At 40.2% G+C, this 27,286-nt stretch overlaps 4 protein-coding genes across 5 annotated transcripts in view; 1 reads left to right on the top strand and 3 right to left on the bottom strand.

The window, feature by feature from the left end:
- The window catches only part of phc1 (polyhomeotic homolog 1), a 7,291-nt gene extending 1,208 nt beyond the window's left edge, over nt 1–6,083 (top strand). The window contains exons 2-14 of one of the 2 annotated variants that reach the window (XM_074653317.1): nt 324–445; nt 577–687; nt 783–845; nt 935–1,078; nt 1,375–1,554; nt 1,706–2,422; nt 3,045–3,180; nt 3,316–3,494; nt 3,623–3,686; nt 3,803–3,890; nt 4,128–4,299; nt 4,790–5,027; nt 5,123–6,083. In XM_074653317.1, coding sequence (XP_074509418.1) covers nt 329–445; nt 577–687; nt 783–845; nt 935–1,078; nt 1,375–1,554; nt 1,706–2,422; nt 3,045–3,180; nt 3,316–3,494; nt 3,623–3,686; nt 3,803–3,890; nt 4,128–4,299; nt 4,790–5,027; nt 5,123–5,274 — 2,361 coding nt within the window. In that variant the 5' untranslated portion in view covers nt 324–328 and the 3' untranslated portion in view covers nt 5,275–6,083. The remainder of the gene's footprint in view (nt 1–323; nt 446–576; nt 688–782; nt 846–934; nt 1,079–1,374; nt 1,555–1,705; nt 2,423–3,044; nt 3,181–3,315; nt 3,495–3,622; nt 3,687–3,802; nt 3,891–4,127; nt 4,300–4,789; nt 5,028–5,122) is intronic. The other variant, XM_074653318.1, reaches the window with a different exon arrangement.
- Nucleotides 6,084–7,080: 997 nt separating this feature from the next.
- styk1b (serine/threonine/tyrosine kinase 1b) lies at nt 7,081–14,920 on the bottom strand. The gene is made up of 10 exons (XM_074653347.1): nt 14,555–14,920; nt 13,566–13,621; nt 13,227–13,409; nt 11,441–11,791; nt 11,131–11,312; nt 10,653–10,727; nt 9,105–9,313; nt 8,911–8,951; nt 7,989–8,085; nt 7,081–7,902 (listed from the first exon to the last, which is right to left on the bottom strand). The coding sequence occupies exons 2-10, from the start codon at nt 13,618–13,620 to the stop codon at nt 7,710–7,712; spliced, it is 1,386 nt and encodes a 461-aa protein (XP_074509448.1). The 5' UTR covers nt 13,621; nt 14,555–14,920; the 3' UTR covers nt 7,081–7,709.
- A 3,310-nt stretch (nt 14,921–18,230) lies between these two features.
- LOC141778832 (glutathione S-transferase kappa 1-like) lies at nt 18,231–22,710 on the bottom strand. Its single transcript, XM_074653309.1, has 8 exons — nt 22,550–22,710; nt 22,101–22,219; nt 20,590–20,671; nt 19,436–19,564; nt 19,157–19,302; nt 18,957–19,073; nt 18,773–18,866; nt 18,231–18,501 (listed from the first exon to the last, which is right to left on the bottom strand). Exons 2-8 carry the CDS (start codon nt 22,167–22,169, stop codon nt 18,452–18,454), a joined length of 687 nt encoding a protein of 228 aa, XP_074509410.1. The 5' UTR covers nt 22,170–22,219; nt 22,550–22,710; the 3' UTR covers nt 18,231–18,451.
- Nucleotides 22,711–23,488: 778 nt separating this feature from the next.
- LOC141778833 (glutathione S-transferase kappa 1-like) lies at nt 23,489–27,083 on the bottom strand. The gene is made up of 7 exons (XM_074653310.1): nt 26,857–27,083; nt 26,668–26,749; nt 24,652–24,780; nt 24,373–24,518; nt 24,170–24,286; nt 23,986–24,079; nt 23,489–23,707 (listed from the first exon to the last, which is right to left on the bottom strand). Exons 1-7 carry the CDS (start codon nt 26,923–26,925, stop codon nt 23,658–23,660), a joined length of 687 nt encoding a protein of 228 aa, XP_074509411.1. The 5' UTR covers nt 26,926–27,083; the 3' UTR covers nt 23,489–23,657.
- Nucleotides 27,084–27,286: the final 203 nt, after the last annotated feature.

Here is a 27,286-nt window from a genome sequence, read left to right as displayed (position 1 = left end):
TGTCTTGTACTTAACTAGTTTTCATATGTGCTTTTTTATTATTATTATATATGTGCATGTATTAAATATTTTTTTATTATTATTATATATGTGCATGTATTAATTTTTTTTTAATTATTATTATATATGTGCATGTATCAAAGCTTTTTTATTATTATTATATATGTGCATGTATTAAAGATATCCCCAGTGTCCCCAGTAAAAAGTTGCTAAATTGCATGCTGAACAAGTCTTCATGCTAAGATATTTACAGTTAAGAAGTTTTACAATTAATAGAAATATTTATTGTGTATACAACAAAAGTGTTTCTGTGTTTTGAGCAGCAAACATGGATGCAGGTGAAGACCAAAACACAGGCACCACCAATGGGACTCCTCAGACAAACGGAAACTCTCGTGCACCCCAGATAGCCCACATGTCTCTGTATGAGAGACAGGCTGTACAGGTGTGCATAAACAACTGCACAGATGTGATTTAATAGACTAATGTTTGTTATCTTGAATTGATAATAATATATAAATATAAAGGCTTTTGGATTAAAACAACATGTATCTGTATGTGTGTTTGTTTGTTTAGGCTCTCCAAGCACTGCAAAGGCAGCCAAATGCAGCTCAGTACTTCCAGCAGCTCATGCTGCAGCAGCAGATCAATAGTGCCCAACTCCACAACCTGGCCGCCGTGCAACAGGTAACCAGAGTTATGACAGGAAAATGCAGTCAGTACAAAAATATGGTAAGCGGAAGCATTACACCCCATCCCTTTAATTTCTCTCCTTAAACCAGGCCACGCTTGCAGCTAGTCGTCAGTCCAATACCCCAAGTAACAACATGTCCCAGGCGACCACTGTAAGTTTTGTTGCAAGTTGTTTGAATTATGAATTACACAGCTAGTTTTTGAAATAATAAGGCAATGTACAATTTTCTGTTCCTCCCAGGTCAACTTAAGCACCACATCTGCGGGAGGTACCATGACCAATCCCCGTCCCCACGGTCCGGCCACCACTGCAACAACAACAGCTCTCAACCAGTCAGTGCTGCTGGGTGGAAACTCTGCAGGACAGGGTCAGATGTATCTTAGGGTGAGTTAAAACGTACTGTGTTAAAACATATTGTGTGCTGTGTAATAATCAATTATTGAGTAATAATCAATTAAATGTATATTGGGCATGTCTGTGTCACCAATTATGATGAATTCAATCTACATAAACTGAACTCCATCAACAGAAAATCTAGAGGTGCATAATCACTTGGAATAGCCTTAAAAATTAGCACCTAACATGTTGGCAAATCTGTAAGCATCTCGTGTAGTTAAGGAGTCACTCACTGAAATACTTGCTATTTACAAGGTTGACCATCTGTCTTGCTCCTCACATAGGTCAACCGCTCTCTCAGGGCTCCCCTTGCCTCTCAGCTCATCTTTATGCCTGGTGGTACAGCAACAGCAACTGTAGCAACAGTTACCCAGACACAGCCCCAGCAGCAGCAGCAGCAACAGCAACAGCAACAGCATGAAGTCGCTCTTACCGCTGCCAGTGCACAGTGTGATAATGATCAGGTTTGAGTACCATTACCTACCTGTAATGTGAAGTCTGAGCTAATTAAAGTCGTACAGTCTTAAATATGTGTTTTCAGAGGGCTATTATCACACTCCTGCTACTTTTCTCTAATGTATTTCACCACAACCTACTCCTTTCTTTATCTTCCAGGTGCAGAATCTGGCCCTACACTGCATTTCCACTCCCAGAGCGGTTAGTGTCAAGTCTGAGCTTCCAGAGAGGAAAGATGTTGCCGGCTTTCCTCTCGGCCAGCAGCATCAGCAGACTTTCGCCCCGACAGCTCAGCAGCAGCATGTGCAACCGCATCAGCAGCAACAAATGGCCAAACCCAACTTCACTCAGCAGTCCGCCGCCAACACTATGACTGTAAAGACGGGTACTCCTGCTGCTTCTGTAGCTCCTTCCTCCACCTCATCTCAAGCACTCCCTCTCTCCCAGCTCCTCCTGTCCTCCTCTTCTGCCCCCGTGATCCTGGTGCCCACCTCGAGCGTTACAACCACCACCCAGGGCTACTCCATTGGCTCAGTGACCACAAAAGCCAACGTTAACACGCAGACTCTGGTGGTGCAGCCCCTGCAACAGGCCAGCACTGCTGCAGAAAAGGGACCTGTGCCAATCCAGCCCAAGATGGCTCAGGGACACCGCTTACCTGTGCAGCTGCCTCCTCGACACCCACCTCACATTCTCCCAGCGCCACCTAGCAACAGCCAGCACAACAGTCCCCACATCCCAGTGCAGCTTGTTGGAGCCAGGCAGGGCTTAGCGGGAAACGCACAGGCTTTGGCCCTGGCACAGGCACGAAACAGCACGGCCCAGGAAGGTACAGCTGGTGGGAATGTTAACATGGTCTACAGCAACAGTGCTATGGTAAGATCAACCACTGAAAGGACGTACTTAGTGACAATGACACTTCTTTCAACATATCTTCATACAACAGTTCATATGATATCTTATGAAAAGTTATTCCTAATTTTTCGTGCGTTTTCCTTCGTTTGTCCAGCAGCACATGAAGCACGTGTCAATATCCGCTTGTTACATGCATACAGTCTTTTCAAACTAAACTTCCGCCTTCATTTAGGCAACAAAACTACTTAGGTTTTGGAAAAGATTGTGGTTTGGCTTAAAATAACTTCAGAAGGGGTGTAATTTAAGTACGGAGGTTAAATGACGAATAAATCAACGTTGACCTCTGGTTTCACACGGAGTGCAAACAACAGTCTCCTGGGCAAAAGACCGGTGTTTTTTTACCCACCCATCCACACTGACCTTCTCCCTACGCGGCGTTTGTCGCTCTGTATACTTCCTGGTTAACCATTATGTGTATTACATACAAATTTATTTCATGGATATTACTCAAATTACAGTTCATTAACTTTTCGTAGGTATAACTACGAAAGTTGTATGAGAACAGTCTGTTTTTTTGGTTAGGGGTAGGGATAACTATCAGTGTGCATGGAATAGTCACAGTCTTTCCCCCTCATACCATTAGATAAAGCCTGCCATTGGTTCTCTGAAGAGAAAATCTGACTATGATGCCCCAAATGAGATGGCGACAGAATTGTCAGACTCCACACCCATGAAAGATTCTGCTCCTCCCTTATCCCCTGCCCCAACAAAGGACTTAGGTATGTCAATTTGTCATCTCCAAATCAAGCTGGATTATTAGTAGCAGCCATACTTTGCAATAAGAATCGTAACTTTAAGTCTAGAAGTCTGATTGAAAGCTCATTATCTTCCCTGTTTCTTTCGATCCTGTCCAGCTCTTCCTGTTGCTGCTGCATTCTCATCTCCCCCCACCCTGTCCTTGCCTCTGCCGTTGTCAAGAGTCGGGCATGGGGACAAAGACAGAGCGCCTGTTCCCCAGGCAGTGGTCAAACCTCAAGTCCTCACCCACCTCATAGAGGGCTTTGTCATCCAGGAGGGAGCTGAGCCCTTCCCGGTAAGTGTGCTCTGCTGCGATAACATAGATTTACACATTAAATCAAATCTCTTATTTGAAATACGCTGGCTATGCACTTCTCCGTGTGAAGAAGTTCCTTACTGTCGGGCTTATATTTGCTGTGACAGGTTGCTGGACTCCTCAAAGACAGAGATTATGCCCTGGTTGGCCGCTCAGAGAATGGACCTCCATGTAAGTGGTGGAATAACTTTTTTTAATGCTCAAGTATGATACCATGACTCTATGCGTGCATGATCAGTATTTCCTAAATGTGTAACATAGTTTTATCCGTTCCTTTTCCTCCTCAGTGTTAAAGTGCGAGTACTGTGGAAGCCTCGCTCCAGCAAGCCAGTTCAGAGGATCAAAGAGGTTCTGTTCAAATACGTGTGCAAAGAGGTATGATTTAATTTAGCTTCTAATGTCGGCATTGTTTATATTTTGGTTTGTTGTCTGATGATGTCGTACATACCTCCAAAAATTCTACTGTGTTTTACATCAAGGATAGGTAACAGTCGTAATAAGGGAACTATCCAAAGACTATACCAGGGGATTTCACTGGAGTCAAAACTACAAGAGAACATACAAATCTAAGAAATGTCCTCCTGAGTTTTGACTGTGCTCCTGGATCCGCAGGTATAACGTGAGCTGCAGCCAACATTTCAAGACCAGCAGAGGGAGGAGTGGTGCAGGGCTGGCACCACCTCCAGCACCCACTGACAGCGCTGCTAGGCGAAGGGGCCCCTCTCGTAGGAGCAGCTCTAATATCACCTGTAATAAAATATCAAGCAGGCATCTACCTGTTAAGGTAAGATCTGCAGTTCAAAGGAGGAGACTGGTGATAATCTAGATTTGTCTAATAGTTAACAAATCCCATTAAAACAAATTAAAACCATCAATGAATTCATCTTACTAACACGTATAGCCAGTGTATCTAAAGCCTGATGTCGTTGACCAATTGTAGTTACCATAATCTAAACAGAAAACAGCAGGCCTGGAAGCGAATGGTGCGGTACTTGAGATTTCGTGTGTGTTTTTTTGGTTTATTTAAACTGTACTATTAACTATTACGTAGCGTACAGTTCTTGGCTTGTGGTAAGCATACGTTAGCACTCATTTGGTGGTTGACGAGCAACAATAAAAAAAAAAACAGAAAGACGTTTTCCACCTGCAAAACACGCTCTGTCTGATCAGTGCCTTATGCTTCATATATATCATGTGGTTGGCTTATCAACAAATGCAGCTTACTCTCTGAAGTTTCATCATTGGCTTTTGTATCTCCTCTCTTTTGGGCGTAGTTTCACTCTGAGTCCAGTCGCTCGGAGGACGTATCCAGCGACGGGGAAGAAGAGGAGGACGATTCTCTTTCACTGTCCCCGAGCTCTTCACACTCCTGCTCCAGAGCTGAGCGCAGTGCACCTCCGTCTGACAGCTCAGCTCCAGGTAGCCTCCCACTAGAAGGGGCACACTTTCTCTCAGCAACTCCTGCTCAGTGGAGCGTGGAAGAAGTCTGCAGGTTTATCTCTTCACTTCAAGGTTGGTGTTCAATTATAAGACCACAGTTTTGTAAGTAGCCACGTCTCCTGTCCTCTTTTTGTACTAATTCTGTCTTCCCATCGGGTGGTGTCCAGGCTGTGAAGAGTTGGCCGCCCAGTTTCTGTCACAGGAAATAGACGGGCAGGCTCTGATGCTCCTGCGAGAGGACCATCTCATCTCCACCATGAATATCAAGCTGGGTCCCGCTCTCAAGATCTGTGCCTCCATCAACACCCTGCGTGAGTGATGCAGCGAGTTCTTCAGAGGGACACAGGATCGTTTTCTCATTGATGATTTCTCACTGGAATCAATACTTGGACCTGCTCCTCTTTCAGTAAGAAGTCAAAGGGACTTGGGGACAGTGAGGATGTATTTTTTTTACAAAACAATGGTGCACCATCCGTCATGTGGAGACAGTTTACTTTCTGGACGTTGAATGTGGGATTCTATGTATGCTGTTATGTGTGAGTGGTGAGCATGGACAGTCTGAAGCATCCATGTCAGTAGTGTTTGTCAGTTGTTTTTCTGTCTGTTTAGAAGCCTTTTGTATGTAAACTCTAATAAAACTGTGCCAGCCTGCAGTAACCGGTGCTAGGTCTTCTAACTAGGACAGTTCACCTGTTGGGCTAAAAAAAAGAAAAGAAACGTTGCCTTCTTGCTGTATTTCAAACGGTGCTTTAACTTTAGTGAAATGATTTGGAGTGATGTCAACATCAGTCCACTTCATTTATATATTTCAGTCTTTTTAGTAGTTATTGGTTTATTTACCGTAGATGTTCAATCCAGGCTCCAATCACATCGAGCGAAGGACACTCAAAAAGCCTGGTGTTTTACTTAGTTTACTATACCAGTTATTAAAAGTTTAGTTTTGTATCTTTTCCATTTTGTACTACAATCAAAGTTATTTTTTCATGGATATGATATAGTTTTAGTAGCTTTAATCAACTTAACTACCTGAAAATAGGTATTCCTCTTGGTTTGCTCTCTCAAGGGCTGAGTGGAAGTGCTCTGTGTACATGTATGCAGTACAACCAATAAACAATACCTGTTACTGGACCTCTGTGTGTGTGTGTGTGTTCCTAACTTAGGCCACCTGTAGGGACACATTTCAGGCTAAAGACCAGTGTCCCTATTTGGGAAAAAGCTGATTTTTGGGTCAGTGGTTAGGGTTAGACTAAGGTTAAGATTAAGTCTCCTGGAAATGAATAAAAGGCTGCGTTCCGAATCAAATATTTTTTCTTTTTACTTTTAGTACACACTGCAGCTGCCCTTACAAATTGGGACATATTTCTTCGTCATATTGCGCCTTGAACTTTGACCCTCTTGTTCAAATATCCACTGTGCAGAGGATTGTGGGTCAGAAACGCATGCTGGCTTGCATACTGCAAAATGCGACTGGATGTATTAGGACTAGGGCTGTCAATCGATTAAAAGATTTAATGGCGATTAATCGTATGATTGTCCATAGTTAATCATGATTAATAGCAAATTAATCATTTTTATCTGTTCAAAATGTACCTTAAAGGGAGATTTATCAAGTATTTAATACTCTTATCAACATGGGAGTGGGCAAATATGCTTTCTTTATGAAAATGTACGTATATATTTATTACTGGAAATCAATTAACAACACAAATCAATGACAAATATTGTCCAGAAACCCTCACAGGTACTGCATTTAGCATAAAAAATATGCTCAAATCATAACATGGCAAACTCAAGTCCAATAGGCAACAACAGCTGTCAGTGTGTCAGTGTGCTGACTTGACTATGATTTGCCCCAAACTGCATGTGATTATCATAAAGTGGGCATGTGTTCAAACAAATTTGCGCTAACACGTTATCGCGTTAACTCCGACAGCCCTTATTAAGACATAATCTGGTATTTTTGACATACTGCTTTTGACATACTATGTATTGGGACATACTAAAACGTTTTCTGGCATACTAAATAGTATGGTAGTATGGGCATTGGAACGCACAGAAAGTCTATGTAAAAAGTGACATAAGTAAACGTGCGTATGCTTGAAAATGAAAAAGATCATTGTAGAACTTGCAGTAACATTTTTATTCACATTTAAAATGTGTGTAAACAGTTAAAGCTCAGTTCCTGCTCGTAGACATGAACTGAGCTTGTAGAGAAGACTGTGAGTGTAATAAATACATTTATGTGCCCTTCATTTCCACCACTGACAAATATAGAATCATACAAAAATGTGACAATAACATAAATTACATCTGCTAATATACATTGGCTTTATGAACCAGATCTGTAAACCGTCATAAGTTGACAGAAACGACTACAAGTTCAGGATGCAGCGGCTGTGCATCGGTCAAGTTTACATATCTTCAAGTGTACTACTACAAAATGACTGGCTGTATCCCCAACTGAACCTCAACGATTTAGGTATTGCACGGACAGACGAAGACACACATGATTGAGGTCTTACTTCAATGAAAATGATTGGTTCCCAAAAGTAAACATCTTATTTAGCATACAGTTTATCTAGTTTTTGAACCTGAAGTAGAAGAATACATAAAATAAAAGAACAATTGCAGTGCCCAAAGCTCTCGAACACAAAGTTTGGAACACTTTTATTGACCTGAAAGTTTTGTAGAAGTGCACCATCGGGGTACCACTGAGAAGAATAGTGCAATTCATTTTGCCTGCACAGTCATTGATCAGAAAACAGTGTAGCTGTTGGCTTCCCCGTATCCTGCTTCGTGTAGGTACTGCTCAATATTCACTGTCCCAGACACCTTGAGGACTTTGTCAGAGGCACTTTTCTCTCCTGAGACAATCTTGCGGCTGACCTCAGCCAGAGAGGGTCGATCTTGGTCCTTCCACTGGCAGCAACCCTTAATGACGGAGTATCTGAGAGAGAGAGATTCACAGAGCATGTTGTTAAAGAGGGAAACTGCTTCAGGTTGTGTTATCTGGAGCATGCAGTGGATACTTACAGCGAGTTGGAACAGTTGGAAGGTTTTTTCAGACTTTTCCCTCGTTGATGAAACTGTAGAAGCTCAGTAACTGGGATTTCTGCAAATGGAGCTTCACCTGGAGAGAACAGAGTAAATGTTGTAGTTAGGAGTGGGAGTTATGATATCAAGGTGTATGTACTTTTACATTGTGATATCAATATATTCTGTTATATAGTAACTTTTCTGGAAAATCAATATAGAAGCTGTTTATGGATGTCTGTTTTTTGGCTAATCCAGTAAAAGAAATACTTTGCAGATTACTTCATCACATTGGTGAAGAAATCATATTAAAATACAATATTGCTACAAGTAGTCCTGTTTATAGGTTTGCATTTATTTATGTAAAATGTAAAAAAAGAATATAGAAATAAATACGTTTGGGGAAATAAATAGAGGGGGACATGCAAAGGGAAAATCATGCATAAATAAATACATACATTTAATAATGAATAAATAAATAAATAAATAGATAAAAAATAAAAGATTAAATAAAATTAAATAGAAGTGTGGATAGATAGGGGAAGTAATCCAAAGATAAATAAATAAGCTATTTAAAACAGAAATATACATTTATTTCACATTTTATCAATTAATTAATGCCTACAATTATTTCTAATATAATTGTTTGTTCATTTATTGGCATATTTATGTATTTATTTATTTATCATTTATCATTTATCATTTATTAATCAATTTTATTTTGGCAGGTTCCATCTTCAATAGATACAATATTAAAGTGATAGATAATGCGGTATAAATGGTATGGGAAGATTTCTGACAGTTGAGAAATATATACATTGTCAACCCAACTAGTAGGTTGTCCTACCTACACATTTCATAAATGCATTTTTTAAAGTTTATTTATGACCTATATGTTCCCAAAAATTTAAATTCAACTTACCCAATGTGGCCATTTCATACAGTAAGATGCCAAATGACCAGCTTGAGAGGGACACACAGAGGTGGTTAGACTCTTCCATTCAGTAATGCTCTTAATAATATACAGCATTTAATAAATATATATATATATTTTTATGCTGCAGCAGCATCAGCATCATTGGAGATTGTAAACAGATAGAAAACAGAAGCACTCACATGTCACTGCTCTGACTGGGGGGTCTTCTGGCTAACAGCTCTGGTGCTTTCCACTTCTTCATGCAGGATTCGTCTCTCTGAGTGACTTCTTGGTTCTTCCTCGTGTAGACCCCATGCAGGCCCCAAAGCTTGGCCGTGTACTCCTTGGTGACCAGTACGCTGCGGGCACGAATGTTTCCATGCAGAAGATCTTTGCTGTGAAGGAACTCCTGATTGGGCAACAAGACAAGAGGCATCTCAGGATTAAACATACAAACAGTTGATTTCAGTTCAGTCATCACTGTTGACATGAAGTAAATATGTAAGGGTCTTCCTAAAACCTCACAGATACAGCGTTTTTAGAGCATTTCAGACAGTAGAGAAGGCTATATTGGTATTGCACATATATGTATATTTTGTAACCATGCTAGTGGCTTTAGAAATGGCAATTCCGGTCTGTTGGTCTGTCGATGGGTCTGTCCACCACTTTGATCCAAACTGAAATATTCTATTGGATGGATTTCCATTGTATAGATTCATGGTCCCCAGAGGATGAATCCTAGTGATCCCGTTTTGTTCCTGTAGCGCCACCAGGAGGTTCACATTGTGGTTTTGAATGAAATGTCTCAACAACTATACGATGGATTACCAGGACATTCATGTTCCCATCAGGTTGAAATGAAATAACTTTGGCGATCCTCCAACTTTTAATCGATCGGGCCATCATCAGGTTCAAATTTGAATACATTTCCTTTTTATAAATACTTTTATGACCAAATACCAGCCAAAAGAAATGATATTCCGATCCGCCTCAGCTATACTGTGTATATATAGCTACTGTTGTTATACGATATATATACTGTGTAAAGCTAATTAGCAAATATCTAACTAAGGTGGTGAACATGTACACAAGTATTATCAGCATGTTGACATTATCACTGTTAGAATGATAGCACGCTGATGTCGGCATTTAGTTTAAAGCACCACTGTGTGAAAGTACATCATAGATTAATCGATTAGTTGCCAACTATTAAATTAATCGCCAACTATTATGATAATCGATTAATCGGTTTGGGTAATTTTTTAAGAAAAAAAAGTCTAAATTCTCTGATTCCAGCTTCTTAAATGTGAATATTTTCTGATTTCTTTACTCCTCTATGACAGTAAACTGAATATCTTTGACGTCATCTTGGGCTTTGGGAAACACTGATCGACATTTTCACCATTTTGGGACATTTTTATAGACCAAACAACTAATCAGTTAATCGAGAGAATAATTGACAGATTAATCAACAATGGAAATAATCACTAGTTGCAACCCCACTGTAGATTAATACATTTCTCAATTTTTCACAAAGTAAAAGTAATGAGACAATGATACAAAAACACAAGGAAATTGCATTGTAGTCCTCTTTGGGATTGTCAGGTAGGTGAATGGTATGATGAAGGAGGAGTGGAGGGAAACCCTGCCAGCAAGTCAATGCTGAGGTCAGGACAGGGTTAGTGTACGTCGCTGATTTGAAAGTCAAAGTGGTCTAAAAACGTGAGGTCATATGTTAGCATACTAACCAGTGCAGAGGCCACCTGTTTGGCCATGGTAAATATTCGTCTCTCATTCAACTCACATGGAGAATCCACATTTTCCTGGAAAGAAAACACAAAGTTACTTTAACATTTGGAAGATGACACAATCATTCTTTTGCTCATTATGAATCCTTCTTTGCTTTAAATATATGGTTTGATGCTTAAAGGAACAGTGTGTAACATTTTTGGAGGAGTAGAAATGGAATATAATATTCATAACTATGTTTTCATCGCTGTGTTTTTGTTAGCTTAGAATGAGCCCTTCATATCTACGACCGCCATCTGACTTTCGTTGCTTCTAGTGTTATGGTAAGAATGGCCTCTGATTGAGGCGAGTCGGTGGCTCACGTTACCGCAGTCTTGGATAGGGAGGAGTGAGCAGAGGGGTACTCAACTGGTTGCAATTTGCAACCACACAACTAGATGCTACCAAAGTGAATTGCCACACATTGCAGCAATATACCTGTCTGCATCGCCACAGGAAGCTGAGCAGGTCTCTGTTCTCCAGCTCTTCCACAACTGTAACCAGAGGAGCTCGAAGTGAGACCACACCAAGAAGCTCTGGCAGGAAGGGATGTGGTCCCAGCTGGGCCAGGAACGACGCAAAGCCCAGGAAGCTGTGTCTTTCTGTGGCATCAGCAGTGTCTGTAAAGGGCAAGAATGAGAGGGAGGTGAGAGTGAAAGAGGAACACTGCAGTAGTTACAGAAACCAGGTCATGAAAATCAATTAAACAATTAAGAGCTCCCATTAAATTCAAGTTGAACCAGCTCACCATTTAGGACTCGCAGCACCACATTCCTGTTTTCCATGCGGGCCCTGTAGAGGGACACGGAGGAGTCGGAGCGCAGGGAGAAGGCGACAGGCAGAGGGGTGACCAGGTTGAAGGACTCGGGCAGCCTCTGGCGGGGCAACTCTCTGGGTTGGACGATGGGAGTGAAAATGTGGTTGAATTCAGGCTGTGGTGGGGGCTGTGTAGGGCTGGGCGGGACAGAGATTGTGGAGACAGATCTGGAGAGGGGTTTGGAGACGTAAGGGTACGGGGGGGTGAAGGTGGAGTAGGAACTGGGCAAGTCCAGGGCGATGCTTTCATGCTCCAGGACATGCTCTCTGATACCTAGTGGAGCTATGGACAGAGAGATAGAGGGGGAGAAAGAGAATAATTATCATTAGAGATATGGGCAAGGATTTACATGACAGGAGGAAAATAGGACTATTTATCTTTGTATAATGCGGGAAAACTGAAACTTCATCATGCCCTTGCTTTATGAAAAACCAAGAATGCTGTTATGCAGTTTAATGTAGGTTATACAAAGGAAGCCATGATTACTCCACAATTGATTGATCTGTACAAACACTAAATAAAACATTGATTCCAATAATATAAAGATGTATGGTGGTTAAAAAAAGGACAATTCAAATGTGCATACCCCAGCTGCAACATAAAAAGTAAAAGTTTGCCTCAAAGTTAACGTAATGGAAAAATGATTCAGAAAGACAAAAATCACATGATTGTCCTCCATTGCACTGGAACTCATATGACAAGCTTCGCCTGCTCTGGAGTTTTTAGTCAACAATAATAAACTGCATTTCTTTCCGGGTACAGGCGTCAAATGTAGATCAATAATCCCACATCTTGAAAAATATATAAACAGAGTACTGTCAATTAAGATAAAGCATTATTACAGTGGTGGAAGAAGTACTCACATCCTTCATTTAAGCAAAAGTACTATTACAACAATGTAGCATTACTCAATTAGTAAAAATACTGCATTAAAAAATCTACTGAAGTAAAAGTACAGAAGTTTTATCAACAAAATGTACATAAAGTATTGACACTTTCAAATGATTCTGTAGCACAGAAAATAGTGTAAAACACTGTGGTAAGGCGTCTGGTTCTACTGTCAACTGTACATATTTAACGCTCTGGAGTCTGTCTATTAAACTGAGAATGCACTGAGCAGGTTTTATTTATAGTAACATAACTAGAAACCAGTTGAAAGTGCTGATGTGGAGCTTTCACACGGCATCTGTCAGTAAATTACAGGCACGAACAAGTTGAGATAAAATCACTTTACATGTAAATAGGCTGTATAGTTTTATTTCCTACATGTTTCTGCTGTATTTGGGTCTATAAAAAGTGAAACAGTATTTTTTTTTTACAGCCTTGAATGATTCTATAATAACATGTTGAGTGATAATCACAACAGATGTCTATATTTTTTATAGATGCCTGTGTAATTTTTCTTGTATTTTGGGTTCCTGGCTGCTTTATACTTTGTTTAATTGATAAAATGTCAGACTTATAGCTGAGTTTGTGCTGAAAAAACAAAAACACCATGAAACCAGGGTAGGGACAGTTTACTCTAAAAAGGTTATAATTAAGCAAAATGAACCTGGACTGGGGTTAACTACAACTCCTGGAAAAAAAGCGAAACACAAAAATACACATATGGAATCAGCATGCTGACTGTGTATAAATCTAATTTAATTTATGTAATACTGTGATTTCATTTATTTAAATCAACACTAACAAACTTGTGTCTATTCCAGTATCTCACCATCGATGCCATGCAGAATTCTCCTGGTGCCCGACTTTGACTTTGACTTTAAGGACTGAGGACGGATGCGGTCGACTTTCTCTGGACAATAGCGCAGCAGGAGAATGAAGACCAGAGTGACGATGAAGCTGGCCAGCAGCAGGATGGGCACGATGATCACCTCCTGCTCGTACACTCGGATCTCTGCAGACGGGAGCAGACACAAGGAGACGTCAGCATCACTCAGCAAGTCAAAAGTGCAGTCTGTGCTGGTATGTCATCTGTTCATCTGTCAACTTAACATCTGACACACCAGGTTATAGGGGTCAAATTCTTCAAGTATCTGCTGATTAAACTTACCACAGATAGTATCTCCATGCTTGCAGCGGAAGTCTGCGTCTGATACTGAAGACATCCTATCAAACATAAAAAAGATATAATTAAAGAAAATGTTTTAATCACTTTTGTCCATTTCTTATACACTGAACTTCATGTTCACTAGGTTTCTAGTACTTCTATATGTTTACAGCTGTTATGTAATCACGTCAGGATAATTTCCATTTACTAAAACATCACCTAAAGTGACCTAAAGAAACCCATTTTGTCTCTGGGGCTGAATCTGTGGAGAGTAACATGACTCTTGCAGGTGTCCAGTGCGAGAAGGTGTCTGAGCGAACGTGTAACTGAGACTAGGAGCTTCACATGTTGTATCACTGTCTCTGAGGTCTGCCAAACTGTTTCTTCCAGCCACTGACGAGACTGGCAATCAGAGTAAGGACTCTGACACACCTCACCTGATTGCTGTTGTTTAATTCATCCACTTTTGTAACACAAAACTTTGATCCTTTTGGTCTTACAGCACAGACCTCAATCGTTGGTCAATCTTAGGATGAAATATATGAGCTTCACCAAAGCTATATAAATAAAATGTATCATCTCTAACTGAGGAATCTTAATGCACTATTGCCCAATCAAAATTCCCGCTTGGGTCAATAATGTATATCTTATCTTATCTGAATTCAGGAACATAAACCACTCTGTAGCTACACAGAGGAAATCTTCCACCACATGATCATACTTCTACGTGAGATCCAAGATCTCTAAACCTGTTCATCTGCATTCTTATTTTACCCATAATTGCTAGTGTTGCGTGTACTACACACCCAAAGGGCAAACGAAGCACCGGCTTGCACTCACAAAACTGATAGAATATGTCACAATCATCACAGAAAGACTGCGTTAAAGCTTATCATGCATTCACATGATCTCACTCTATACCTCAGAGCTACCTTGACAATACATCACATGACTTAAAGAACAGTGTAATAGAAAAGATATCCAATCCTTACCTCAGCTCCTTCAGTTGTGTCTTATATCCCAAAAGAAGATGTTCACTCTTGTTATTTCAGGCTCATGTTTCCCTCCTTCACTCTGTCAGACACTTTTCATACATCCTCCCAGCTGAATGAGTCGTCCGGGTTCAGCTGTGCTGCTCAGATCTTCATTGTTTTGTTGTTCTCAGGTGATTTATCCGGCTCAGGGGATCAATGCACTGCTCTCTGTTTGTCTATGTTCCGCCTTGTTTCATTAACTCCACCCTCCTCACCTCCACCTTCTCGCTCTTCTCTTCTATTTACCTCTTCCTCCTTCCTCCTTTCTGCCACACTCCTGCCACATAGTCTGGTTTATGGAGATCCACAGTCCAGCCCTGCCTTTCTTTCAGAGTTTGCTCGACCACATTCTGCAATTAGCTTTTTCTCTGAACATGCATAATGTCAGCTGCTTGTGGCCCTGCCTCTCTCCACTTTGTCTGGGTAAACTGGTCCTGCCACTCTTTGTTATTTGTAGGCCTTTTGTTAAGCATGTTTGTCCTCCATTGCACTGGAACTCGTATGACAAGCTTCGCCTGCTCTGGAGTTTTTAGTCAACAATAATAAACTGCATTTCTTTCCGGGTACAGGCGTCAAATGTGGATCAATAATCCCACATCTTGAAAAATATATAAACAGAGTACTGTCAATTAAGATAAAGCATTATTACAGTGGTGGAAGAAGTACTCAAATCCTTCATTACAACAATGTAGCATTACTCAATTAGTAAAAATACTGCATTCAAAAATCTACTGTAGTAAAAGTACAGAAGTTTTATCAACAAAATGTACATAAAGTATCAAAATAAAGTATTCATTCAGCAGAAAATGGCCCATGTAAGCGATACATTATTATATATTACATTATTAGGTTGTTAATACTAATGCATGAATACATAAGTAACATTTTACTGTTGTAGTTTTACTTGTTTTTGTGAAATATTGGATCATTTTACGTCTTTGAGCCTCAAAAACACTTATATTTTTATGATTTTATCATGTTTTTTATGCAAAGTCTTAATGTGAAATAGTATCTGTAGCTGTCAAAAATAAAAACAACAACATTTCTATCTGAAAATATAAAGTTGTATGAAATGGAAATATTCAAGTTCAACTACTATAAACTTGTATCTAAGTGCAGTGCTTGAGTAAATGTACTTAGTTACTTTCCAATGCTGCATTATTACGACATATAACAGATGTTTCTTGGACACAAATGAATAAAATCAAGTAAAAATAGAAATAACTCCACGCCTATAAATATTTGGACTTAAAATGGAAGTTTCTTTTTAGTTTCTCTTTTTAGTTATCTTTGTGTTCAACTCTTCGGCTTGACTCCTGTGCTTGTTTTATGCATGTCAGTGCCCTAGATGATAGGGTGTACTGTCCTAAACCTCTAACAATTCATCATTATTTATGTTTATTTTATTTTATTTAATTTTAATTTTATCTTATTTAATTTTATTTAATTTTAATTTTAATTTTAATTTTAATTTTAATTTTAATTTTAATTTAATTTTAATTTTAATTTTAATTTTATTTTATTATTTATCTATTTATTTATTTTAATTTTTGTACACTTGTTTTTTTTGAGTGCCCTCTGGGTATTGTCATGGGTGGTGGGTGGGTGTGATATCTATCAGTCCGAACATGCAATGGATTGTCAGAGTTGTATTAACAACATTTTTAAATAAACTGTTTAAAAAAAAAAATGGAAGTTTCTAAAGAGACAGTCGTAAATCTGATTAAAGCAAAATTCCCAAATGGCAGCTGATTAGTGTAATTCGATTGTAGTGATTAGTGTCAGTAGAACCAACCGCACATTTTTTACCCAGAATGGATCATTGTGATGTATTATTGATCTGATTTCTGTATAATCTGATCGGTATAGTTGAGCTTCTACATCTGACTGACATATAGCTGAAAAATCTATATGTAGTATATGTATCACCCATGTAGTGACACATTTATTTCATAACAAAAATTTATTTCCATCTATCCATCATCTATAACCACATCCTGTTGAGAGGGTGGAGTGTAAAGAGGGCGGTTACGCCCACACAGTTCCTCAGTCTACCACAAAGCACACACATACAGAGAGCCCCGTACACACTAACATTAACACCTATGTGAAATTTAGTTTCAATCCACCTAACCTGCACATATTTGGACTGTCGGAGGAAACCCGTCCAGCGTACATGTGTTTAAACTCAGGACCTCCTTTCTGTGAAGAAACACTGAGCCAACAAGAGATTTACGATCAAAGTAATATCAATATGTTCCAATGATGGTTTACAAAGACTTAGAATTTATGAATAACAATGATAAAATGATTGCGGTGACAAAGAACCTAGGCCTTACATTTTGTATAGAACATGTGAACTGTCACACACAACATGGGGTCTTAGCAGCTGTAAGGTTGTACTTCAGCACAGCGATGCTTTGAGTTAAAGGCTAACATCAGCATGCTAACATGCATACTGACAATGACAACATGCCGATGTTAAGCAGTGGAATGTTTACCATCTTATTTTAGCATGTTAGCAGTTGCTAATTCGCATTTAACAACACAGAACAGCTGAGGCTGATGGGGATGAAAATTAAAAATTGAACCCGATGGTGCTAGATGGAAAGTTAAAGGATTACCAGTTATTACAATTCATCCTGAGGGGGACATGAATGTCTACACTAAATGTCTTGGCTATCTATTCAGTAGTTATGGAGACATTTCACCACAACTACAAATGTCAACCTCATGTTGGTGCTTAGAGGAACAGAAGTCATTAGGATTCATCCTGTTGGGACCATGAATGTTGTTGACTGTCGTAGTTTTTGAGATATTTCAGTCTGGACCAAAGAGTTGGACCGACCGTCCCACCACCCGTAGAGCCACGACACTAGCACGATAAAAAATATTAAACTGTGTGTGTTAAATTGTTTCATGTCCGCCTTAATCCTGATGAGCTCTGAGAGGAGCCACAGGCTCACCTGTGCTGTTCAGAGTCATCTTGCCACAGGTGAGCCCAATCAGAAGACAATCAGGACTCCTATAAGTAGGAGGGGAGGAGGAGAAGAACATTTCTCTGTTTGCCCTGCATGCTACCAGCCAGACCTGATCACCCGCCTTCAAGTGCATCTTCTAAAGTGAGTTCATGCCTTTGTGTTCACTTTATGACTGCCTGTGTGAAGGCAAGGCAAAGCAAAGGCAGCTTTATTTGTAGAGCACATTTCAGCAACAGGGCAATTCAAAGTGCTTTACATAAACAGTCAAAAACATTGTGACAAAGTGCAAAAGAACATTGTTTAACTGATATATTGTTTGATTAGACATTATCTGGATTTCAGTTCATTATGATTGTGTTGAGTAAATGCACATGCAATGTAGTTTATGTCATGCATCTTCCTTTGTTTATGTATTAACGCAGATAAACCACGTGATGAAGTTAAAGGGGAACTCCTCTAAATAAAGTCCCTTTAGGGTGGAATTTCCTGTGTCTCTCTCTCCCTAATTCTGGTTGCCTCACATCCATTACTTAAATGTCCAGAGTCTCCAGCCCTTGGTCACCTTAGCATGTTACATAATGCAACAAATACACAATTGCATCGTTTTCATACCTTTTTGTATTTCGATAGAAAACAAAACCAGCTTCATCATCTGGAAGTTATCAGTGTTCTTTTTATTGAGCACATAATTAACAGTACAATGTATTCATTTTTGCACGCTACTGTTTGTTATTAAGGTTTATTTGAAACACACTGCTTGGTATCAGAAGGCACAGAAAACATGACATTTGAAGAATTAAAAAAAAAATCAAAAGACCTTATTAAAATGAAAATCTGTGAGCAGACGAAGAGTGTTTGAAGGCAGCTTTGTACCTCACAGCTTGGCAGCTGATTTGTCGGGCTGAGGTCCCAGCCACTTCTCCCCTGCAACACAGAACAAAATGAGAGCTTCAGCTTGAATTGCTAATGAGATGCTGAACTTTGCACAAACCACAGAAACGAAGAAAAGCTGAAACACAATTTGTAATGTTGTCAAATGTTTGTCAGTCCCAAAATAAAACCTATTCCTATATAAAACTGTGTATATTATCAGAGGTGACTTGCAGTGTTTGCAACAGTAGATTGAGGCAAGTGTCATTTATACTTCTATTGTCTCTTTTCCATTATGTGTGTTCGTGAATGAACAGTTTCTCACCAATGCAGTGCGCCATGAGCTCAAATCTGTCAGATCCAAAAAACATCTCTGGCTTTCCGTTGACGTGACACACCACAAGAGGGAAGCCAAATGCCTGGGAAGACGCAATAGGAGAGAATTTTGGTAATTTCCCTGTAATGTCTCGTCTCTCTGAATCTACAAGAAGAACTGAAGGACAACTGACCCCGTGATCAAGTGCTTCCTGTGTTGAGCTTTTCAGCTTGTCTTTGATCGCCTTTGAGGTGGACATCTCCAGTACTTCTTTAATCTCCCTGTCAGACAGTCCTGCTTTCATCGCCGCCTGCACAGACAAAAAAAATGTGACAAACGCTAAACAGTGCTTCTTAATCTTCTCAAACACGACCAGGCTTGATAAGCTGGTACCTCAGACAAGGATGCAGGTTCTGTGATGTCTTTGTCCTCGCTCCAGATCCTTTTCCAAAGCTCCCTGGACACCTGCTCCACCTTTTTGTCTCCATCCTTCTCCCTCTCTTGTACTGCTGCCACAAATCGCATTGCAGACAAAGAGCCTAGGAGAAGAAAAACAGAAGAAGACCTGAAACGCGCTGCACTATTAGCTTTGCTCAATAAAGAAATAGTGCCACCACTGTTTTGTGAATACACATCACAGCTCTGACCCCATCAGATCCTGCTTGTATGTACCTTTTTGGAACATGGCCTCAAAGGGGTCAGCTGGAGCCTTCAAGGGAATACCAAAATACTGTGACGCGCGATTCAGATCCTTGTCCATATACAGCATTCTGCTTGGAAGCAGACCAGGGGGCTTGTTGCCTGTCATGAAAGATAAATATTGTATGAAATATAAAAGTACCAACAGTGTCTACACAGGTATGGGTAAAAGTCCTGAATTTGACAGTTTTACTTAAAAGGGACTGTTTGTAACTTATTACACGTATAAATCATTGTGGGTCAGTGTCCCATGCGCGCTCATGTGTGGCTACGCTGTTCAATATCAAACTCCAACTCAAACTACACGGAAGCACCAAAACCGCAAAGTTATATCTAGTGAAGCCCGTCTTGCAAAACAGTGTTGGCCGCGGTCGGAGGACGCGTGGGAGGCCGTAGCTTTGGCTCTGCCTGCCTGCCTTCACACACCGCTCTCGTTCTCGCTATTTCGCTCCACACGTGTATGCGGGCACACTACACACTGCAGAAGAGTTAGTTTAGCTCCGACCGCGGTCGGGAGGCTGAGGCAGGAAAAGCCAACACTAGGATCAGCATTGATTCATGGAGAGACCTTCGTCTGGTCAGCTAACATTACTGCCAAGCAGGTGAAATATAGAGTGATATTGTGGTTTTAGCTGATGTGTGTGTCGCCTCACTGTTTTGAGCGATGCTTGCTCACATTCAGGTAGCGTGTGCACACGGGCAAGCGCGAGCAACAGACTTTCGTTGACTTAACAGCCACAGGTGTCACTGTTACAACCAATTTCTGATTCTTACAAACAGTCTCTTTAAAGTACCTCAAGTAAAAGTATTCATTATGCAGAAGGGCCCATTTCAGAATAATATATATTATTGGGTTACTTATTGATGCATTGTCATTTTAATGTTGCAGCTGTTAAAAGGTGGAGCTAGTTTTACTTTATATACTGATAAATTGTGAATCATCTCCCTTATTTTTTCTTAACCTTTAATATATTTTATTTGTTGATTATATTTTGTATCATTGATCTGAATCCGCAAAGTAACTAAAGTTAAAACGTAGTAAAGAGCAAGCACCTCAAAAATTGTGCTTCAGTAGACTACAGTAGTCGAGTGAATGTAGTTAGTTACTTTCACAGGTGTTTATTTACCTGATCCCTGCATGACGCCTCCCAGAAATGCAGGACGCAGTCTGAGCTCTATATTCCACACATGTCTGTAGCGGCACATCACCTGTAAACACAAACAATCCGTGTAAAAGCTTCATGTTTTAAACAAGTCTGTGTTATTGAAACTGATAGTGTGATTTGCTTCATACAACATCACTGAATTCACCATTAATTATTCACCTGAACAGTTTATGATATTGTGAATGGTATCATTGTATATGTTGGCCATCCAAACAAAGGGATAGACATCACCTTTGATGTGTCATGTTATCATGCAGATATGATACAAAATACTTAATTTGGTTATGGTAATTTTGGTTGCGATGGCTCCATATCTCAAAATGTTTAGGGCTCCAAACTGTTCAAGTTTCATGCCTTTATAAAAAAGTGAACATCATTTTCACATTTCACCTGGAATATAACCCATTGCCACTGAGTCAGGGCCTCATCAGTTGGAAGATGTTTATATTGACAATGAGGTAAGAGTGAGAAAAACATAAAATAATGGATAGAGAATTAATTTCTTAGGAAAGTTTTTAGAGTTTTTGTATTATTTTGTGTTTCTGCTGCTTAGAAAGCCATTTACAAACGGCCCCAATAACAGAATCCAATGCAAAGTTCTGAACATCCTATCAGATACAAACTGCAGTTACATTTATTCTGATAAGAAATGTTGTTATTGTTGTTAGTCATATAATATATCATTTTAAAACTGTTTGTGCTCTTTATGCTGGAACTATCCATGGGCACATCAGATCAATATGGAGTTAGTTATAAGGGCATTTGGAGTTGCATTCAGAATTTGCCCCATTGCAGCATTAGATTATATAGTCTGAGCTTTACAACGATATATAACTTCATGATATTGTGTGTTGGTTTCCCTCTTTTATGCTGGATCTATGTGTAGTTTCTTTCCCTGGGCCATACGGACACCGAACAAACAATAAATCTGTGCAATATTAATACACTGAATGTGAATACCTCCATCTGTGCAATATATCCTTGATGCAATATACACCCCAAGTGCAACTTGTTTACATTTTATTTATTACATCTACCCTACCGATTTCACAAGTGCAATTACCTCTGTTTACATAACATCTATTTTTATATTTTATACTCTAGTGTAACACTTCTGTTTATATTTATTACATCTACTTTACCTGTTTTGTTTGCTTTATATAACTGTGTGTGTTTTACCTGTTATGTTTTATCAGCCTCGTTTAGTCTTGTCAAATATTTGTTTTAAAGCACTGACCAGAAGTGGCAAACTGTGAATCTCGTTGTATTTAATACAATGACAATAAAGCTTTCGGATGAGAAAGGAGTGATAGCACATAGAAAGCAACTACTGCTGCAATGCTATCATGCATTTCCCAACACTAGAGACATAGACCTTTTAAACAAACCACTATGAGACCTGGTCCCTCCAGGGTGGCACGACCAACCACCTGGCTCATGGACTATGACATAAAGAAAGAAAAGCAACAAACCTCGAAGCCAAGCCAGGAGTAGGGAGAAACCACGTCGTAGAACAACTCGATCACTTTCTTAGATGTCATCTTCAGGTGTGCAGAGATCAGTGGCTCTTTAACTGTTGTTAGTAGTAACACTGTGAGGAGATTAAATGTAAGTTAGAGTTAACAGAGAGCGTCTGCTTGCAGGTCTGTGTCAGTGTGCAGCAGTGTGTCAAAGTGCAACTGAGTTAACCAGACGCAGTTAAACTCTCACAGACGCAGTTTAACTCTCACAGACGCATTAGCAGAGAAAGAGCTTGGACTTGTCACCATTTGTTGAACTAGGCGTTAGTTACAGATAGCTAGAGCTACAAACAACACGGACATGTTGGTCTGACTGCAAGGATTATGGAATATGAATCGATTTCAAGCAAACCACCACATTACTGCCCTCCTCTGGAGCAAATTGAAGTCGATTAGCCGACCTTCATTTTCTTCTTCTTCCACTCAGGCTGCTGTTTCTTCTGTTTCCTCTTCTTCTTTGAATTTATTGGCGATTGGCAAGACAACGGATTGGTACGTCACCGCCACCTAATGGACACGAGCAGTAAAACAATACTACAGTTTCCATAATAAACTTGTTTCTTTTAAGTAGATATTTTAAAATATATATAAGATGAGATAAGATGAAGCTTTATTAATCCCCGGAGGGAAATTCAGGTGTCAAAGCAGCAATATCAGCAAACAGAGAGAAACACAGGAGAGGTAAAGGTATACAAAAAATATAAAAACAATAATAGAGATATAAAAGATACAGAATGAATGGGTGAGCATAGTGTGTGGACTTGGACTTGGACTTATATAGCACTTTTCTAGTCTTCCAACCACTCAAAGCGCTTTACACTACATGTCAGCATTCACCCATTCATTCATACACTGATGACAGAGGCTACTATGGTGCCAACTTTGCCCATCAGGATCTATTCTAAATACTCATTCATACACCGATGGCTATGCCTTCGGGAGCAATTTGGGGTTAAGTGTCTTGCTCAAAGACACATCCACATGTGACCCGGAGCAGCCGGGGATCAAACCACCGACCTTCCGATTGGTGGACAACCTGCTCTACCCTCTGAGCCAAAGCCGCCCGTGCAGTCCGTCAATAAATAAATGTAGTAAAAGAGTCATAGTAAAGTATGTCGAAGAAATAAAAAAAGTTATAGTATAATGCCGCAAAAAGTCATGACTTTTTTTCAACATACTATACTATGACTTTTAAAATACAATTTCAACAAACTATAGGACTTTTTTCAATATAGTATACTATGACTTTTTTTTACATTTTATTCGGCATCCTATACTATCACTTTTTTACATACTATACTTTGACTTTTTATTAAGCATATAATTAACAGTACAATGTATTACTTTTTGCACACTACTGTTTGTTATTAAGGTTTATTTGAAACACACTGCTTGGTATCAGAAGGCACAGAAAACATGACATTTGAAGAATTAAAAAAAAAATCAAAAGACCTTATTAAAATGAAAATCCGTGAGCAGACGAAGAGTGTTTGAAGGCAGCTTTGTACCTCACAGCTTGGCAGCTGATTTGTCGGGCTGAGGTCCCAGCCACTTCTCCCCTGCAACACAGAACAAAATGAGAGCTTCAGCTTGAACTGCTAATGAGATGCTGAACTTTGCACAAACCACAGAAATAAAGAAAAGCTGAAACACAATTTGTAATGTTGTCAAATGTTTGTCAGTCCCAAAATAAAACCTATTCCTATATAAAACTGTGTATATTATCAGAGGTGACTTGCAGTATGTGCAACAGTAGATTGAGGCAAGTGTCAAGTGTCATATATACTTCTATTGTCTCTTTTCCATTATGTGTGTTCATGAATGAACAGTTTCTCACCAATGCAGTGCGCCATGAGCTCAAATCTGTCAGATCCAAAAAACATCTGTGGCTTTCCGTTGACGTGACACACCACAAGAGGGAAGCCAAATGCCTGGGAAGACGCAATAGGAGAGAATTTTGGTAATTTCCCTGTAATGTCTCGTCTCTCTGAATCTACAAGAAGAACTGAAGGACAACTGACCCCGTGATCAAGTGCTTCCTGTGTTGAGCTTTTCAGCTTGTCTTTGATCGCCTTTGAGGTGGACATCTCCAGTACTTCTTTAATCTCCCTGTCAGACAGTCCTGCTTTCATCGCCGCCTGCACAGACATGTGCAAAAATGTGACAAACGCTAAACAGTGCTTCTTAATCTTCTCAAACACGACCAGGCTTGATAAGCTGGTACCTCAGACAAGGATGCAGGTTCTGTGATGTCTTTGTCCTCGCTCCAGATCCTTTTCCAAAGCTCCCTGGACACCTGCTCCACCTTTTTGTCTCCACCCTTCTCCCGCTCTTGTACTGCTGCCACAAATCGCATTGCAGACAAAGAGCCTAGGAGAAGAAAAACAGAAGAAGACCTGAAACGCGCTGCACTATTAGCTTTGCTCAATAAAGAAATAGTGCCACCACTGTTTTGTGAATACACATCACAGCTCTGACCCCATCAGATCCTGCTTGTATGTACCTTTTTGGAACGTGGCCTCATAGGGGTCAGTTCGAGCCTGCATGGGAATACCAAAATACTGTGACGAGCGCGTCAGATCCTTGGTCATGTACAGCAATTTGTCTGGAAGCAGACCAGGGGGCTTGTTGCCTGTCATGAAAGATAACTATTGTATGAAATATAAAAGTACCAACAGTGTATACACAGGTATGGGTAAAGGTCCTGAATCCAACAGTTTTACTTAAAGGTGTTATTGATAACATTCAGCCACTAGGAGTTGCATTCTCCCGCCCCCGTTCCATTGCATTCACTTCATAACAAGTCGTTGCAAGTCACTAACTGTCAAACTCAGCCAGTTTTTTTCCCCACACTAACTGACGACACAGAAATACCACATGATAAGGACGTTGTTTTACTGTTGGCTGACAAGCCTAGTTAGAAGTGGGAACCAAATGTCATATCTTCCAAAGAGAAAAACAAAACATTCAAAACATTTTTAATGATTAATTCACAATCATAAGTTTTCCTAGGAAAAGACATATTTTTATTCAGCACCTTTCTAAAAGCTCTTGTGGATGTAACATATCCAGTGTGTAGGATCTGGCGGTATCTAGCAGTGAGGTGAGGATATTGCAACCAACTGAAGCCTCTGTCGTGTGCCAAGCGTGTTTGAGAGCTACGTGAAAATGTGAATGGCCCTCTCCAGAGCCATTTGGAGCAGAGCCAGTGCGTAGAGTGTGTGTGTGTGTGTGTGTGTGTGTGTGATGTATAATGTTCGGCCCAAGCAGGAAAAGTTAACAGTTTGGTTTGTCCGTTCTGGGCTACTGTAGAAACATGGCGGTGCAACATGGCGATATATGATATAAACAGCTCTTTCTTAGGTAACGAAAACACAACAGTTCTTATTTTCAGGTGATTATACACTAAAGAAAACATTCTTATTCATATCATATTCCATTTCTGCCAATGGATCCCCCCCTAATTGTGACACAATTTAAAGGGACTGTTTGTAACTTCTTACACGTATAAATCATTGCGGGTCGGTGTCCCATGCGCGCTCGCGTGTGGCTACGCTGTTCAGACTCAGACTCCAACACAAACTACACGGAAGCACCAAAACCGCAAAGTTATATCTAGTGAAGCCCGTCTTGCAAAACAGTGTTGGCCGTGGTCGGAGGACGCGGGGGAGACCGTAACTTTGGTCTCCAGGGCCGGAGTCTCTGCTGTACTCTGCTCCTCTGCTTGCCTTCACTCACAGCTCGCTCCACCTCACGTGCATGCGCGCACACTACACACTGCAGAAGACTTCGTAGCTCTAATATCTAGTGAATTTGTGCAGAAATAAATGCTGCAGCTCCTCCAGACCAACAGAGGTTTTCCGTGTCTTGTGAAGTGACGGGGCTCCGCAGTGAGAAACGTTATCGTCTCCGACCAGGTGCCGGTGTCTCCCTCTGGCCGCGGTTGGGAGGCTGAGGCAGGAAAAGCCAAATCCAGGATCAGCAGTGATTCATGGAGAGACCTTCGTCTGGTCAGCTAACATTACTGCCAAGCAGGTGAAATATAGAGTGATATTGTGGTTTTAGCTGATGTGTGTGTCGCCTCACTGTTTTGACGGATGCTCGCTCACATTCAGGTAGCGCGTGCACACGGGCAAGCGTGAGCAACAGACTTTCGTTGACTTAACGGCCAGAGGTGTCGCTGTTACAACTTTCTCATTCTTACAAACAGTCCCTTTAATGTCATTTTAATGTTGCAGCTGGTAAAGGTGGAGCTAGTTTTACTTTATATACTGCTAAATTGTGAATCATCTCCCTTATTTGATCTCAACCTTTAATATAATATTTTATTTGTTGATTATATTTTGGTATAATTGATCTGAATCTGCAAAGTAACTAAAGTTAAAACGTAGTAAGGTACAAGCACCTCAAACATTGTGCTTCAGCAGGCTACAGCAGTAGTTGAGTAAACGTAATGAGTTACTTTCACCTACAGTAGTTGAGTGAATGTAGTTAGTTACTTTCCCAGGTGTTTATTCACCTGATCCTTTCATGACACCACCCAATAATGCAGGACGCAGTCTGAGCTCTATATTCCACACATGTCTGTAGCGGCACATCACCTGTAAACACAAACAGTCCGTGTAAAAGCTTCATGTTTTAAACAAGTCTGTGTTATTGAAGCAGACAGTCCATGAGCTAGACCCCCCAAAAAAGAAAAGAAACAAACCTCGAAGCCAAGCCAACAGTACGGAGAAACCACATCGTAGTATAACTCGATCACTTTCTTGGATGTCATCTTCAGGTCTGCAGAGATCAGTGGCTCTTTAACTGTTGTTCTACTAAAACTGTGAGTAGATTACATGTAAATTAGAGTTAACAGAGAGCGTCTGCTTTCAGATCTGTCTCAGGGTGCAGTTAGTGATGTTACGTGATGTTACGTGCTGTGGTGAAGCTTCGGGGCGTGTGTCTAATCCAGGAAGTTTTCCGCGATGCGCGCATTTAGGCGTGTATAGTTTTATATGGATGACGTCATTGATGACGTCACTGGTTCATGAAGTGGTTCAGATCTTCACTGGTTAAACCAGGAGTGCCCACACTTTTTCAGCATGCGAGCTACTTATAAAATGACCAAGTCAAAATGATCTACCTACTATAAA

Source organism: Sebastes fasciatus, chromosome 12 (genome assembly GCF_043250625.1).
Source record: "Sebastes fasciatus isolate fSebFas1 chromosome 12, fSebFas1.pri, whole genome shotgun sequence".
NCBI lineage: Eukaryota > Metazoa > Chordata > Actinopteri > Perciformes > Sebastidae > Sebastes > Sebastes fasciatus.
This window is presented reverse-complemented; position numbering and strand designations above follow the sequence as displayed.

Bases quoted from the DNA above. Each gene is read 5' to 3' on its own strand.
- styk1b (XM_074653347.1), bottom strand. From the start codon at position 13,620: ATGTCTTCAGTATCAGACGCAGACTTCCGCTGCAAGCATGGAGATACT. The intron at 13,410-13,565 runs GTAAGTTTAATC...TCCCGTCTGCAG, and splicing joins GCATGGAGATACTATCTGTG to AGATCCGAGTGTACGAGCAG. The intron at 11,792-13,226 runs GTGAGATACTGG...CTCTGTCCATAG, and splicing joins AATTCTGCATGGCATCGATG to CTCCACTAGGTATCAGAGAG.
- LOC141778833 (XM_074653310.1), bottom strand. From the start codon at position 26,925: ATGACATCCAAGAAAGTGATCGAGTTATACTACGATGTGGTTTCTCCG. The intron at 26,750-26,856 runs GTTTGTTTCTTT...TTGTGTTTACAG, and splicing joins ACTGTTGGCTTGGCTTCGAG to GTGATGTGCCGCTACAGACA. The intron at 24,287-24,372 runs GTACCAGCTTAT...ATGTCTGTGCAG, and splicing joins AACCTGCATCCTTGTCTGAG to GCGGCGATGAAAGCAGGACT.
- LOC141778832 (XM_074653309.1), bottom strand. From the start codon at position 22,169: ATGACATCTAAGAAAGTGATCGAGTTGTTCTACGACGTGGTTTCTCCC. The intron at 18,867-18,956 runs GTCAGTTGTCCT...GCGTCTTCCCAG, and splicing joins AGGAAGCACTTGATCACGGG to GCATTTGGCTTCCCTCTTGT. The intron at 18,502-18,772 runs GTGAGAAACTGT...TCTGTGTTGCAG, and splicing joins GCTCATGGCGCACTGCATTG to GGGAGAAGTGGCTGGGACCT.